This window comes from Raphanus sativus, chromosome 3, assembly GCF_000801105.2.
Source record: "Raphanus sativus cultivar WK10039 chromosome 3, ASM80110v3, whole genome shotgun sequence".
In the NCBI taxonomy this organism is placed as follows: domain Eukaryota; kingdom Viridiplantae; phylum Streptophyta; class Magnoliopsida; order Brassicales; family Brassicaceae; genus Raphanus; species Raphanus sativus.
In genome coordinates, this window is record NC_079513.1 from 18361673 (window position 1) to 18377223 (window position 15551).

The 15551-nt window shown below is 36.6% G+C and overlaps 2 protein-coding genes and 1 long non-coding RNA gene across 3 annotated transcripts; 2 read left to right on the forward strand and 1 right to left on the reverse strand.

Moving 5' to 3' along the window:
- The first annotated feature begins 2885 nt into the window (after positions 1–2885).
- Positions 2886–3580, forward strand: LOC108846193 (uncharacterized). Its single transcript, XM_018619417.2, has 3 exons — positions 2886–3118; positions 3196–3267; positions 3367–3580. Exons 1-3 carry the CDS (start codon positions 2954–2956, stop codon positions 3418–3420), a joined length of 291 nt encoding a protein of 96 aa, XP_018474919.1. The 5' UTR covers positions 2886–2953; the 3' UTR covers positions 3421–3580.
- A 760-nt stretch (positions 3581–4340) lies between these two features.
- Positions 4341–6255, forward strand: LOC108845385 (protein OS-9 homolog). Its single transcript, XM_057004790.1, has 8 exons — positions 4341–4488; positions 4562–4638; positions 4742–4951; positions 5037–5111; positions 5213–5304; positions 5398–5464; positions 5547–5653; positions 5834–6255. Exons 1-8 carry the CDS (start codon positions 4395–4397, stop codon positions 5958–5960), a joined length of 849 nt encoding a protein of 282 aa, XP_056860770.1. The 5' UTR covers positions 4341–4394; the 3' UTR covers positions 5961–6255.
- A 2717-nt stretch (positions 6256–8972) lies between these two features.
- On the reverse strand, positions 8973–10008 carry LOC130509134 (uncharacterized). The gene is made up of 2 exons (XR_008943286.1): positions 9429–10008; positions 8973–9150 (listed from the first exon to the last, which is right to left on the reverse strand). It is a non-coding gene; the product is annotated as an uncharacterized LOC130509134 (long non-coding RNA).
- Between the last annotated feature and the right edge of the window lie 5543 nt (positions 10009–15551).

Sequence of the window (15551 nt, forward strand, 5' to 3'; positions counted from 1 at the left end):
GGTCTAAATTATAAATTTACAAATCTTTGTTTAGTATAATGTTAATCGTTTTTCAGTAATGCAATAAACATTGAAGTAATGATGTTAAACATAGCAATATAAGTACATAAGCATGTTTATGTATTACAATTAGAAAACAGGTTTCCAATTGAATTTATGTTTAGATTCATTTGGATTTCAATTCTGATAAATAATATTGCTCCCACTCGAATATTTTTAAAATTCAGTTCAAATTAGATTTTAGTTACTTGGATTCCGTTCAGATATAGTACCATAATAGAAATTTAGTTGAACTCAGTTTGAATTCAGATTTAATTCTAATTAAGATTTTGACTACTTCTTGTTTGTGATTCAGAAAATCATATTTTAATTATAAATTTGAATAGTTTGAATTAAACAAAGATATGGTGACATGATCCAAAAGAGGATTTAAGAGGATATAACCATAAACATGTTAAAACTAACAACTAACAATTCTAAAATATTTTGAAATATCATTCCAATCTCAAAAATAAAGCAACATTGTTTAAATTTTAGAACCAAAACTTCAAATGCAATTGTTAAACACACAAAAAACTCTTAATATTTAACCAAATACGAAAAGATGCATTATACTGAAGTTTGAGATAATGATTATACTTGTTGACATCATTAAGTATTTTGGGTATTTATTCAAGATTGAGTTCAAATTTGATATAGATTTTTATTTGATATGGATTTTGTATTTTTTTAAATTTTTCAGATTTTTTTGAATATCTGTTCAGGTAAAATCCCAAATATTATAGATGATATTTGTATTGAAGTTGGTTCAGATTTTTTTGTGATTGATTCAATTTAAATTTTTGTGTTTGGTTTATTTACTCACCCAATAATGATTTTTAATGAACTTTACCAATGAAAATGATGATTAACCGTCTACAATAGATCATCAAGGGTTTTGATAGGATAAGATAATGATCAAATTTAAAGTCCATCGAGTAATCTGATCAGTGTAGATGAACTCTTACCTAAATAATATGTAATGTTAAATTTTGTATTTGCATTTTAATATTTGTACTTGTTGGGAATACTTTTATGTTATAAACATAAAGTTGAAAGTCAGCTACATATCTAGTTGTAACAAAATAGTCTGGTAATATAATACCATGTTTGAAACTATGCTAAGCGTGAGTCGGGCGGTCGGTTAACGCCTAGCGAGTTAACAAAAAATCGGAGACTAATCGGGGAGTACGCATGGCCTAGTTTTAAGTACTTTTCTAGTTTTCAGTGACAAATATATATTATAAACATGTTTACGAGAAAAATAATTAAGATACAAAGTGGTCTGGTGGTTTCTACAAGTTAATTATAACGGGGATGTCACGTCTTCGAGCCTGCTCTACTCCTTTTTGTTTTTTTATTTGTTTTTTTTATTAATGGCAGATTTATAAATATATTGTCTTCTTCTTTTAAGGGTTTTCCTTATCATCTTCTTTTTTTTACAGCGCCGCATAACATAATCAAATCTATATCTCTGTTGTTTTCTTATCATTTATGCATCAGAATTGAAGATCTGTTACTTAACATCCAATTTTAAACACTTAAACGCACTCAAATTTGGATTAACTTGACGAACCCGATTTTTTTTCCGACTTGAACGGAATCGCTACGCTTGGACACCACCGAGCGTTGCAGCGCCGGTTACTCATCCGCCTTGTCCGCGTTTTTGTACATGGATATAATATATTGCATATAACAATTTTAAATATAATAAATTGGTAAATTTGAATAAATTTACTGAATCAGTTTAGCATGTTGAGTTAACTTAACACAGTTATCATCATTAAGATTTTGAGTTTTTCTGGATTCTTGTCAACCAACACCACCATTACTATAACCGGATTCGATTCCGGCCTGGGTCCGGTCTACTGTATATGTGTAATCTGTAACTAGTTCTTTTTCATGAAAGTTAGTTCTAACTCCCACATTTTACAGGCTTACATAGGGCTGGGCGTTCGGGTACCCATTCGGGTTTCGGTTCAGTCCATTCGGGTTTCGGGTTTTCGGGGTTAAAGATTTCAGCCCCATTCGGATATTTCTAAATTTTGGTTCGGGTTCGGTTCGAATCTTTGCGGGTTCGGTTCGGGTTTGGATAACCCATTTAAAATGTTTTTAAATTTTCAAAATTCATTATATACTTTAAATTTTCAAAATCTATAAGAAAGATAATATATTACATATAAATTTTCATAACATATATGTCAAAATACCTTAATTTAACATATAAATTGGTTTTCTTTGAATATTTGGATAAAAAATCAATAGATATTTAACTATTTTGGTGTTTTCAGTATACTTTAGCTATTTTAAACATTCACTTTTGACTATTTGCATATATTTTCCGAGTACTTTGGAAAACTTAAAGGTATCTTATATACTTTTAATGTTTTTAATATACATTATATATAAAAACAATGTATATATTTAACTATATAAATTTATTTCGGATACATTCGGGTACCCAAAATATTTCGGTTCGGATCGGGTTCGGTTTCGGTTCTTTAAATACCGAAATTTTGAACCCGTTCGGATATTTAATCAATTTCGGTTCGGGTTCGGTGCTACTTTTTCGGATCGGGTTCGGTTCGGTTTTTCGGGTTTGGTTTTTTTGCCCAGCCCTAGGCTTACAGCTACCTTATTCAAAGTAGATGGGCCTAACAATTTTATCTAGCCCACATATTAGATCGGAACTTCTAATGCTACGTGGAGGAATTATAGACGCACGATGTTCAATCACAAACAAACACAGATTGCTGAATTGCCACACAAACCGGTCTCGGCGACCGGTTTACTATTCGCAGTGGGCACCAAGCAAATTAGAATCAAACCAAATCGCTGCTTTACTTCTACTTTTCTTTAAAAGAAAAAAAAAATCCATCATCGAAGTGAAGAGATATTTCAGAGTCGTATCAAAATGGGTAGCGATTGGAGAAGATCAATGGGGAACGTGAGGTCTTTCGTGGGGAACTCCATGGGTGGACTTAGAGGAGGTCAGAATCTCGCTTCTTGGCTCGTCGCGGGAACAATAGCTTACTATCTTTGGGTTAAACCAGCTCAGGATCTCAAAAAGGAACAGCAGGTACGTACCGATCTCGACACTCGTGGTCTCTTAAAAAAACGAAATCTCTAATTTCAGTTTCGTTTATGTTTGATTAGGCTAGGGAACTTCTCGCGGTGGCTGATGCGAATGAATACGTCGAGAAGAGGAAACCAATCGCTGATCCTCAGGTCAGTTTTACAACAACAAAGAAAAAAAATCAATCAATAGTCATTTGCGTTCCTTAGGAATGTTGTTTATAAGTTATCAATTGTTTTGCTATGTTGTAGGTTACTGGTCTGATATACGGAAACAAGAACAGAACCGATAAACAACAGGATTAACTCTTTTTTTTTTTTGTATGAACATCTTCTTCGGTGTAAGTTAGCTTCTACGGGTTTTGTCAAAGTTTTTTCATAGCTAAAGAATCATTGTATAGACAAATACCATAAGCTGTTACACTTGCAAACAATCGAATAAAAATGATGTAATCTGTTTCTACTCCTTTAATCTTTGTTCTTCTTTGAAGTTTGCTGGTTTTGGTTTCCTTTTGTGGAAACATATAAAGCGTGAAAATTTGAATTAGTTGTTTACTATTTAAAGTTGGTGAGATGCATAGACTTGTATCTTTCTCGATCCTCCTTGTAATTATTTTGTTTGGGGTTTATTCTAACACAAGGACTTGGAGAATTATGTTAGGAAAATATGTCTTGTAATACTCTTGTTGTTTAGTTCCATTGCAAACGGAAACCTTACCTTGCTGGAACTGTTTATCTAGTTTTATTTGGACGTCATGTGATTCAGTGTCCTTATGGTTGGTGAGACTGAGTTTGGTTTGTTCTGATTTGAGTTCTTGGATTTGATCAGTTTGGTAACTTTCGCTAATCCTCTCCCTACTTGCAAGTTCCTTGGTTTAAACGAATTTTGTCATAGAGTAGACCACAACATGAATCAATCCTTATAAGTTCTGTGGCTGAAACCCACGTTATGCGAGAGAACAACACACTCTCGTCTTTGGTTAGCAAATTGTGTTTTTTTTTATTCGTAAGCTCACTGGACTCGCAACAAAGAACACTTTCATTTGATGAGAGTAGTGCGTTTATTTTCCCGGGTCGGGTCAGACTGAACCAGAAACTAGCGTAATATCAACATGGGCTTATTTTAAGCAACCCATATTGACAAATTATAAATGGGCCGGGCCTGATACGGTCCAACATCATAAAAGCAAATATCTCTCGTTATAGCTTCATCGTCAACAATCTAACATCGTCTCCTCTCCTCCATTCCGACCTGCCTGCTTCCCAATTCGCAGACAAAGATGACGATCACGCAGATCATACTATCTCTGGTTATAGCTTCCATTTCCTCAACCTCCAATGTCTTAGCCGATCAGATCTTTCCAACTCATCTAGGTAAAAACATTACTCACCATCTCTTAAATCTCCCGATTCAATCTAATCACTCCATGATTCTGTACCAAAACAGTAGGAACGTTCAGCCGAAACAACCGCGAACCAAAGTACACGATCCAGTATCTTCCCGAAGAATCACCGTTTCACCCGGTAAAAAAAAACAATTCAATCAATCTCCAATCTTCACAGTTTCGTGATTTAAAAACCACTTAACAGAGAGAGAGAGGTCTCTGTGCTGTGTGAATGATAATAGAGTGATAATCTGGAGGAGTCTATGGTGATGCTTGATAAGCAAGGGAGACGATTCTTATGTTTCTTACCGAAGGAGGAGGAAGCTACTAGCGGATGGACCTCTACTCAGCAGCAGAACGTTAGCACTGTGTTGATGGAAACGGATAAGCAGGTGAAGCTTAAGACTCCCGATGAGTTGCTTCAGCCACTGGATGAAAAATGCCTTGTCAGGGTAAGGGGCCTCGAGTGCACGTTTTTTTGTGCTTCTTTGACAGAACAAGACTGATCTGATCCCATGGTTTTTTTATTGGGTGCAGCAAGAGGGTTGGTGGTCGTATGAGTTTTGTCATCTAGGTTCGGTAAGGCAGCTACACATTGAGGATGGCACCAAGGTATATATGTGCTTTTCATATGCTTCCCTTTTGGTGATTTCTTGATTCTCTATGGCTTGATGTGTTATGAATACCTTTTTTGTGTCCTGCTGCCACTGCAGATTGTCCAAGAGTTTTCCTTGGGTAAGTATGACGCAGAGGCAACTGCTGCATTTAATCAAAATGTGTCTGATGTTTCTACAATGAAAGAGAGGTATCTAAACTGAGGTTTTACTTTTGACATAACTTTTATAACCGAACGCTCTATATCTCAGAGGTTGTGTGTGTGTGTGTGTTTCATTTGCAGGTATCACTCTCATATATACACCAATGGGACCACCTGTGATCTTACAGGAACTCCTCGTGAAGTTGAGGTATAACCTAGTGTCTATTGATTTTTAGCATTTTGCTGATGGAATTAGAGGATGCATGATTCCTGAAAAATTCTCAATGCAGGTGAGGTTTGTCTGCGCTGAAACGAGGGCAATGGTCACATCGATCACTGAGCTATCTACTTGCAAGTACGCATTGACTGTTCAGTGCCCGACCTTGTGCAAGCATCCGTAAGTAATCTCGTTTACTTTAAGTCCCGTTTTCAGTAGAGAATTTCGTACTGCCACATCCTCGTAATGGAGATACTAATGCAAATTATATACAAAACAAACTGAAACTAGGGGACATACATTTTAGTTGAAATAGTACACTTACGATGGTAAACTTGTTGTCTTGTGGGGGCATTGCAGGCTGTTTCAGCTAGAGAAACCAGTGTCACACACGATCCACTGCAATTTGATCCCGTTGGAAGAAGAGGCAACAAGAAACGAGGAAGAACGAGTCGTAGGCGAATCACCTACGGATGTTGATTCTTGAAAACCGCCTTACTGAATCACAGGAGTAACTCAGTTAAACAGTGACTGTATATATAAGAGCTAGTACATCTCCAGTGTCGGTATTATAACTCGTTGAAGTGTTCTTAGTTAAGAACCGGTTTAGCTTACCGGTAGAATGATTATACTCTCTTTGTAGCCTTTAGTTTGTTCAGTTTGAAGTTTGGAACCGGTTGAATTTTCTTCTGTGAAACTGATAATGGAATCACATGTTCGTCTTGCAATTGTTTGGTTTGGGTTTATACTAAGTTCAATACTTAAACAGAGAACACAACGCATTTAAAAAATGTTTTACGGAAGTTATTAATGAAATAGTAAAAGAGGACAAAACAGATGATACAAGTAAAGGGAAACACTCCTGTCTGTACCTTTAATTGATACAGAGGGATTCAGTTATCTCGTCATGAAAAATGTTTCACATCTTTGGTCCCAAGTTTTCTATGCTCAAACTCTTTAATAGTGTTCACTAGCTTCTTCATGTTGTGGTCGTACACTTGGAAGCTTCTTGTACAATGTCACCTTCTCCTTGGCTGAAACAGGTAGCATCTCTCTGCAAAGCTCCCCGTGCACTGTTATGGTGTTGTGGTAATGGTAGCAACGGACATGTGAACTCCTGTCGCAAACGCGTTCTTGGCCTGGATAGCCCCTATTTCCTGTCACGTCGTATTTTTGTTCTTGATTCCCTGAATAGTAGCTTCTCAAATCCCCATTGCCTGATAACAAAAACACACCAAACAAGAAATGATTTCCTTTTCAGACACATCCCACCAAATTGAGAGCTAGTTTCCAGGTTATATCGTAACAATTAGGCTTGGACACTCCGAAATCCAAAGAACCGGAACCTAAAACCGATCTAAATGGTTCATGTTTCTCTATAATAAACTAAACCAAATACATGAATACCCAAAATTGAAAATACAATTAATATATATTCTATTTAATTTAAAATAATTATATATCTTACAATTCATAAGTCAAAAGTTTATGCTCGTGTTATCTGAAAAAATTCTGAATATTTCTATCCAAATTATATAAATTTATCCACATTATCTAGTATTTTTATTTGGAACAATTAAAGTTATCTAAACCAAACCAAACCTAAACTGAATATGAACATTTTCAGATGTTTTTGTCAATATTTTTACTAAAGAACCAAATCTAATCCGACCAAATTTTATAAATATCTAGACAGTTTCCATACAGAGGCGGTCCTGGACGGAAGCGGGTGCTTCCGGCCGCCGCTAAATTATCAATTTTTCCGGCAACAAATATACTTAAGTTAGCCAGTAGCTCTACTGGTAATTCTTAAATTTAAGCTGGAGGAGGTTGACAGTTCGACTCACTTAATAACAATCCTTTTTGAAAAAAGTTTTTATATACAAATAGGCCAATTTTTTAAAAGTTGCTTCCGGCCCAATAATTATAAGGACCGGCTCTGTTTCCATATCTTCTAATTTCTATATCTCAAAGAACCTAAAACCAAAATTGTGGTGGAAGTTGTTACAATCATTTCCAGACGTTGTTACAATCATTTCCAACTCCAAGTACCTTATACAAACAAAACCTTCAGCATGTGATTGGCCATCATACGTCAGCATTAGGGCTGGACGTTCGGGTATCCATCATTAGGTTCAGTTCGGATCTATTCGGGTTTCAGATTTTCGGGGTCAAAAATTTTAACTTTATTCGAATATTCCTAAATTTCAGTTCGGGTTTAGTTCGGACTTCGGATCTTTGCGGAATTTAAATTATTTTTAAATTTTTAAAATTCATTATATAAGTTAAATGTCTCAAAATCTAAAAAAAAACTAATAAATTACATATAAGTTTGAATAACATATATCAAAATACTAAAATTTAACATATAAATTGATTTGGTTTGGATCAGAATCTCTATGGATAGAATTTATAACGGGTTTGAATTGAAAATCAATTGAATATTTAAGTATTTTGGTGTTTAGAACATATTTTAGTTATTTTAGATATTTAATTTTTGATTATATATCTCTCAAGTAATTTAGACAAATTAAAAGTATTTTATATATATAGGTGATTTTTATATACACTAAATCTAAAAATAATTAATATACTTAGGTATATAAATCTATTTCAGGTATCCAAAATACTTCTGTTCGGATTGATTTCGATTTTTAAAATGTCAAAATTTTGAATCCGTTCGTATATTTAATGAATTTCGGTTCGGATTAGATACTACTTTTTCGGATCGGATTTGGTTTATTTCTTCGGATCCAAGTTTTCTTGCCTACCCCTAGTCAGCATACTGACTTTATTTACGCATTGTGTTTGATCATCCCGTGTGGAAAATTCTGATCGACAAAGTGAATCTTGGAGAAATCTGTTTTACCTTCCAATGCAACAGTAAATTGTGCTCGTAAGTCGTAAATAAAGAGAAAAGGTAAGACCCCAACATGATTACATCATCTTCTTAACTTTGGCTTTCACTGGTGTTATGAAAAACTACTAAACAGCCCAATGTTAATTTGTTTATTGCAAACTGCAAGATTTTGCTAATCAATTTTTATTTATGCGAGATTAGTGAGAAGTGTAACTTTAAAATTGTCATCTGCAGTTTAACGGCGAAATCAACTTTTTTGTTGGTGAGTGACTTCCTCATTCCTTTTCACACATTTCTCTATCTTTTATGGTTATATATGTCCCTCATCGGATTGATGTTTTTATTTGTCAATTAATTCTGTAGCCTATCATAAAATATCTATTTCGCTAGCATACAGCGACAACCAAAGTGATCTCTACCAACAATCATAACACACACGATCTTCTGAATTTTTATGTGGGCTTTTGTCTATAAAGCTCCTTGTAATAGTCATATCTTCCATTTTGATCTATGGAGTTTTGTTAGGGAATGCTTACGTCAACCAATCTGGTAATGGTAACGATAACGTGGATAAGCTATTCAACAGGTGCGTCATGAATCATGGACCGTAACTATGGATGCAACTATGGATGCGATAACTACTCAAAATCTTTCTATAAGAAAAATAATCAGAAGTCAATGTTTCATAAACAAGATTTCTGATTTGCACATTACAACAAACACATAAAGCGGATCAAAAGTAACTCATATAAAGAACTAGTATCGACTTGGAAGGCAACATCGTTCCACAAACCAGCAACAACATAGCGTTGTCAAACTGCATCATTCCAAAAATCCAAAGATATATTAGTGATTTATTTACAAAAAGGAAAAATAAATCTACTATCATTGTTTTTGATGGCTTTATCAATCTGAGTTGATTCACATACGGTGACATAGTGACATAATTATTCATAGTTCAATTTACTTAAATAAGAAACCAAAACCTCTTTCAACATATTCAAAAGGAAAAAAACTGAAGACAAAAATCTTTAGTTAGACCACCCAACGACGGAGAGGAGACACACTATATCATATAATAACGTTGGACTTTACCAGGTTCTGAGAAAAGGAAAGCAACCCACATACTCTCCTTCTCCATAGTACTCATCTCTATATGGACGCAGAGGCGGTGGATGCGGCTGACCGTAGCCACTGTAGTAGTCCTGGAACCTCGTGCTGGTTGGTGGATACGGTGGTGGTGGAGCCTCCATTACCGGAGGGTAGAGAGGCGACGGGGCTGAAAAATTTTATGGAAAGTAAAACACATATGCATGGTATGATATTTATCATTTCAGCTAATAGTCGCATATATTAGAAGAAGTATCAAGTTTACAAAAAATATAATGTTTTGAGGATTGCCTTGTGGTTGATTTAACTCATGAGAAACATGGTAAGCTGACATTGTGAAGTTTAGATTTGAAACTCGTTTGGCAATGGAAACAGGAAAGTTCAAAAGATGTCTGGTTCAGAAAAGTAATATGTTCATGAGAATATCTGAGAAAATATCTGAGAAAATACAAGACACTCTTATCTCTGTTCTCAAGTTTTACTTTAGGAAAATGATCAGAAATAGTAGTTATCTAGACCAAAACCGACGTTGGTTTTTGTCGAGGGGGAGACACTTGGCAGTTTTGGTGTTTTGACGTGTTGGCTTGCAAACAGCGTGACGAGCTACTTGGCAGTTTAATCCGATTTGGGTCGGTGCCTTGATTTTCGCCTTGCTTTTGTAATTTTGAGAAATATCTTGTTTATTTCTACCCTACTCCCTTTCGACATTTTATGAGCAAGATGGAGTTCATCAATATATATGCTCCATCTTGAGGGAAAATATTGGATTTTGGTTCAATGTAATTAATTGTAAATGGTTTAGTTGTACATTCAGTTTAGTCTTACAGCCGGTTTGTTCCGGATAAAACTATCAACATGTATTTAGTGTGTGTAGCTCACACTTTATGAATAACAGAAAAGCATTTCTCTTCCATCTCTTTCTCTCTCTTCTCCTTTGTCATCTAGCTCGCCACCATAGCTAACGCAAGGATCTTTCTTTCTTTCTATTCACCTCTGTTTACTAATAGCTAATGAAAGTTTATAGGAGAAGGAAACGTTTCGTCGTCTGAGAACGTGTGGCAGTAATAAAAATCGAACAACACAGATGAGACGCCGGAAGAGGAATGGCCACAGACGAAGGTTCTCGACGGCTGCTCTAATCTACACGAAGCCCACAAAAATCAATTAGTCCGCTCATTTAGCCCATTCGTTTTGGTTAAAAAAATAGAGGTGAGACCCATAGATAATGATACGTGTCTTTCAGGGAGTGAGGACACTGTCCCATTATATTATAGATTCTGACTATATAGTTAGTAATGTAAAATAAAATGAATATATTTACATAATATATAAATATATATACCTATTTTCATATTTTATTACCATCTGAACAGGAACGATGGAAAAGCACAAACCAAGTTGAAGTTGTCATCTCCCTTGGACTATAAATGACTCTAACATGTCATTCAGATTATGTCATTAACCGGCCATCAATTCTCACAGCTCTAGCTAACTGCATGCATGTTCGCAATAGCCTATCAACATGTGCCAAATCTAGTTGTCTACAACCAAACGCCCTAAACTTCATTCATGTAAATGTTCAAAAAAGAAAAAAAAAACTTCATTCATGTAGGTGACTTTGGATGAAAAGATGTAGCAACCCAAAAAGGTAAATCCGTCAGAATACAATGGCTAGAGGCATGTCTTGCTACTAAAATGAAAACATATATACGTGGGGTGTATGCCCATCCCAACCAAGCAGAAGAGAGTAATCGACACCAAACGTTATAAAGTAAAGAATTTGGGAACGCATAATAAAATTTGAACCCCTAGTAACTTCGGGCACATATTGCTCCTCATTCAACTGTCACCTCATTCGAGGATGGGAATTGCTCCTCATTCAACTGTCGCCTCCCTCAATCAGAATGGCTCTTGGTCCCTTCCCCCTGCTCGATCAGAAGCGCAAGTTCAGTTATATACCTACCTAACTATAGTTGAGCTAAACTTATCTGAGGACTACTATGAATGGGAGATCAATGGTCAGGTTCAGTCAACTTACAAAACAGGTTCTCTATATGATGACCTGCGGCCCTCCGCCTCTGATGTTGTTTGGTGTGATGTGGTTTGGATCTCAAGGAGTGTGCCACGGCATAGCTTCCACACTTGGCTTGTAATCCAAGATAGACTGCCTACTCGAGATAGACTGCTAAAATGGGGACTTCAGGTTGACGGAAAGTGCTTGCTCTGCAACTCAAACTCAGAGTCTCGGGATCACCTTTTCTTCTCCTGCAACTACAGCTACGATTTGTGGGTGTTGGTAACTACAAGACTGCAACTCTCGCCTTCACGCCACTGGATCCCCACGCTACAACAGATGATTGCGCTTCCACCACCACTACACCAGCGAATCCTCTGCCGCATGGCTTGGCAAGCAACCTTGTACTGGCTCTGGACCGAACGGAATGGCCGGCTCCATTCGCAGATCTTTCGATCAGTTGATCAGCTCTTCAGGCTCCTGGACAAACAACTCAGAAACAAGATTCTAAGCTTCAGGGACACAAACGCGACTAGGTCTTCGATCATGATGCAGAGTTGGCTTCGGTTTGGTTGATCATGTTGCAGAGTCTATCTCTCCTCGGTAACTTCTCCAACTCATCGACTTCTAGGCAGAAACTAGAACTTCTCCACTTGGGCTTTTGAAGATGGGCTTTCTTTAATAGGGCTGTACTAAGTTTGATATGTATTTCACTAAGGGATTATATAAGTAACTAGGGTCTATGTCTATGGGCCTTTGTAAAACATTTTATTTCCTTTTCATTTAAATTAAGAATGCAGTTTACAAAAAAAAAAAAAAACTTCGGGCACATATCGGTTTTGTTTATGGCCAATTAATGTTTATGCAAACACTAATTAGATCTCTACGACTAAACAATGATATCTTCAACATTACTCACTTTGTGTTAATTAATTAATTTAGTTTCAGCATCACCCTGATCATGCTCATGAACATCTTATTAAGGCCATTTAGATTGTATAATATGTTTTATTAGTTCAGCTATTTTTAATATATTGCATATCTGAGCTTTTTTTTTTGAACAACTCATATCTGAGCTTCGTAAGTAAAATATTGGACTTTGTCAAAAAAGAGAGTAAAATATTGGTTTAAATTTTCTCTCTATTGTAAAATTGTTACACGTCCAAATGTACGGCAACAATAAGCAACTTTGTTACTTGAACCCGAAACCCCTTTTCGAGTTATGTTATGCTTTGACTCAATGGGAGCACTAGGAATGCTTTAGTAAGTCTGAGACGAATCATCCAACGGTAACTATAAATTCCTATAGGCAGAAAAGAACCCACGGTAATTCTTAAAATTATGAGGAACATATGTATTTGTTTTATGAGCCTCCATTACGGGACTGCAACTAAGGTGGACACATTGTGATCCAATACATTTCGTCTAAAATTTGATTATTCGATCTGTTTCGATTTATAACCATCCAGATATCTAATGTCTAGTCCAAATTTTTATTAATTTTTAACTTGATTCGTAAAATTTTATTATTTTTAACTGAATTCGTAAAACAAATTTTACAATTTAAAACAAATAAATGTAAATATTAAAATAATAAAGAATAATAATATTTTATTACAAAAATAAAAAGTTGATTGCTTTAAAAATAATAATAACTAATATAACAAATTTAGTAATATAAATACTGAAAATATAAATAAAATAAATTATGTATATAACTTATATATATATATATATATCTTTAATATATATAAACATGCATAGAAATGATCAGATCAGATATATGTACCAAAAATATTATTATTTATGATTTACTTCTTATAGATATTGTATATTAGTATTTACTTTACTTTGTAAAATTATTGATATCTGAATATTTTGGTCCAAATCAAAATAGATAACAATCAAATTAAAATATACATATTTTTTGTCTGGATCTAATTACAACGGTACGAACCTGACGAGTATATATCAAGGAATTGACTTAATAAGCCTATTATAGGTGAAAATCATTTTTAGCTCTTCTTACAAGATCGATCCACATATGTCCAATACATATTAACATCTTCATGATCCATCATCCAACTCTAGGAAAGTATAATCCAATAGAGAGCGACAAGCAATCTCTCCCAGTATCAATAATCTGATCGATCACAACTTTTTCCTCATTTTAAGGCCTAACCAGGTCCGTTCTTTACATAGGACACAACGAGCATATTCTTTAGGCAACGATCTCAAATGCCACATCTTAGGAGATGTTTTAATGGTGTAGTCGCTTTTTGATCGCTATTACTCGAGAATAGAGAGTAACACACCTATTTTTGATGTATTTTTTTAATTAACATATTATTTTTCAGTGGCGTATTCTCTATGCGCTTCGTCTTTTTTCTCTCGGATCTAAATCGCATCAACTTTTAGATGGAGATTCTTCGGCTTAAGAGACATCACTGTTGGACCGGTTCAAGTTCTCCCACCCTCCATGTTGGGCCCAAATATGACCCCCTAGCTAGTGATAGACAATAAGAAATGATAACGGGCCGCGAAAGGCCCATCATGAATTCAATCTTCAAAAACAGCTAAGTCAGATCCGGAGGCTGTGAGCTGGAGATGTTCATCAGAGAGGTCAAGGAAAAGAGGCAGCTCGTTGACAAGTAAACAGACGCAGGACCCGGTCAAAGAGGTAGCTCGTGGACAAATAAATAGGCGCAGGACCCGGTCAAAGGGGAGCTGTTACAAATCCCTCAAATCACGGAGGGGATCTCGGGAACCAGTTGGCTACGATCAAGCGGGACCTGAGGCTATTTAAAGAAGACATCAAACAATAATCAAGGGATCCGCATTCTCTACGATTCATACACATTAGCTCTTAAATACTATTATCTCTTTGTAATCTCAAAAACATTCCTTGTAAACAATTCTTATCAAGAATCAATAAAGTCATTCTTTCATCCTATAAAGTTCTTACGGGATTCAGCCCACGATATCTTCCCATTTTAATCTTAACCTGACCTAAAATCAGGAGTGAGTTTAGTCCCTCACAATTGGCGCCGTCTGTGGGGAAGAAACAATGGAATCCCTTACTCAAACTTAAGGATGAATCCAGTCGATCAGACAACAAATTCATCTAACCGATGAACAGTATCCCGATGAACAGTACTCGGATGAACAGTACTGGATGAACAGTATCTCGATGAACAGTATCTCGGTGAACAGTATCTCGATGAACAGTATCTCGGTGAACAGTATCTCGATGAACAGTATCCCGATGAACAGTATCCCGATGAACAGTACTCGGATGAACAGTACTGGAAGAACAGTATCTCGATGAACAGTATCTCGATGAACAGTATCTCGATGAACAGTGCTGGAGCAGCCAGCACGAGAACCTCCAATGGGATCGATCCAGGGCTCCCAGCCCTCGTTACCCCTCAGCACCAACCTGCTCCGAACCAGACGGAGGCTCAGCTCTCTGAGATCCATCGCATGATGATGCAGCTGGTAGAAAAAGCTCAAGAAGGTGAGCGTACAATGCAACAGCTAGCCGCTCGGCAGCAACGATTCGAAGAGGTCACTAGATCTCGAACCGCAACAACCCAACCACCGCAACGTCAGGGCTTGGGAGTGACCTTCCGAGATCGAATAACTGACCCCTCGTTCCCTCGAGGATGTCTCGACTTTTCCCTTGATAACACTGGATCAGGAGAACAGGGACCAGCTTTCCAAACGCCTCATGCTAGGACATCTCCCGTGTTCAGTCCACCCCTCACCAGTGCTATGGGAAGCAACATAGCATCGACTAGGTCTATTCCCGATCAGGTTACTGGTCAGAGCGCTCGCTTACCTCCTCCACCACCTATTCTTAGGTCAGGAGAAGGAGTATCCGACCCGTCCGGGGGCAGAACGTCAGCTCCGGTGTTTCGGGCCAAAAACCTAAACACGAATCCGGGCGAACATCAAAGGACGGATGCTGATCCTACAGCTCGCCCCACTAACCTAACTCGTCAAAATAACCCAATAGCCAGTGAGCAAATCAGCCCACCGAGCACTTGGAAAAATGATCGAACACGATTCCATCAGGGACCTGTTCGCCAGGT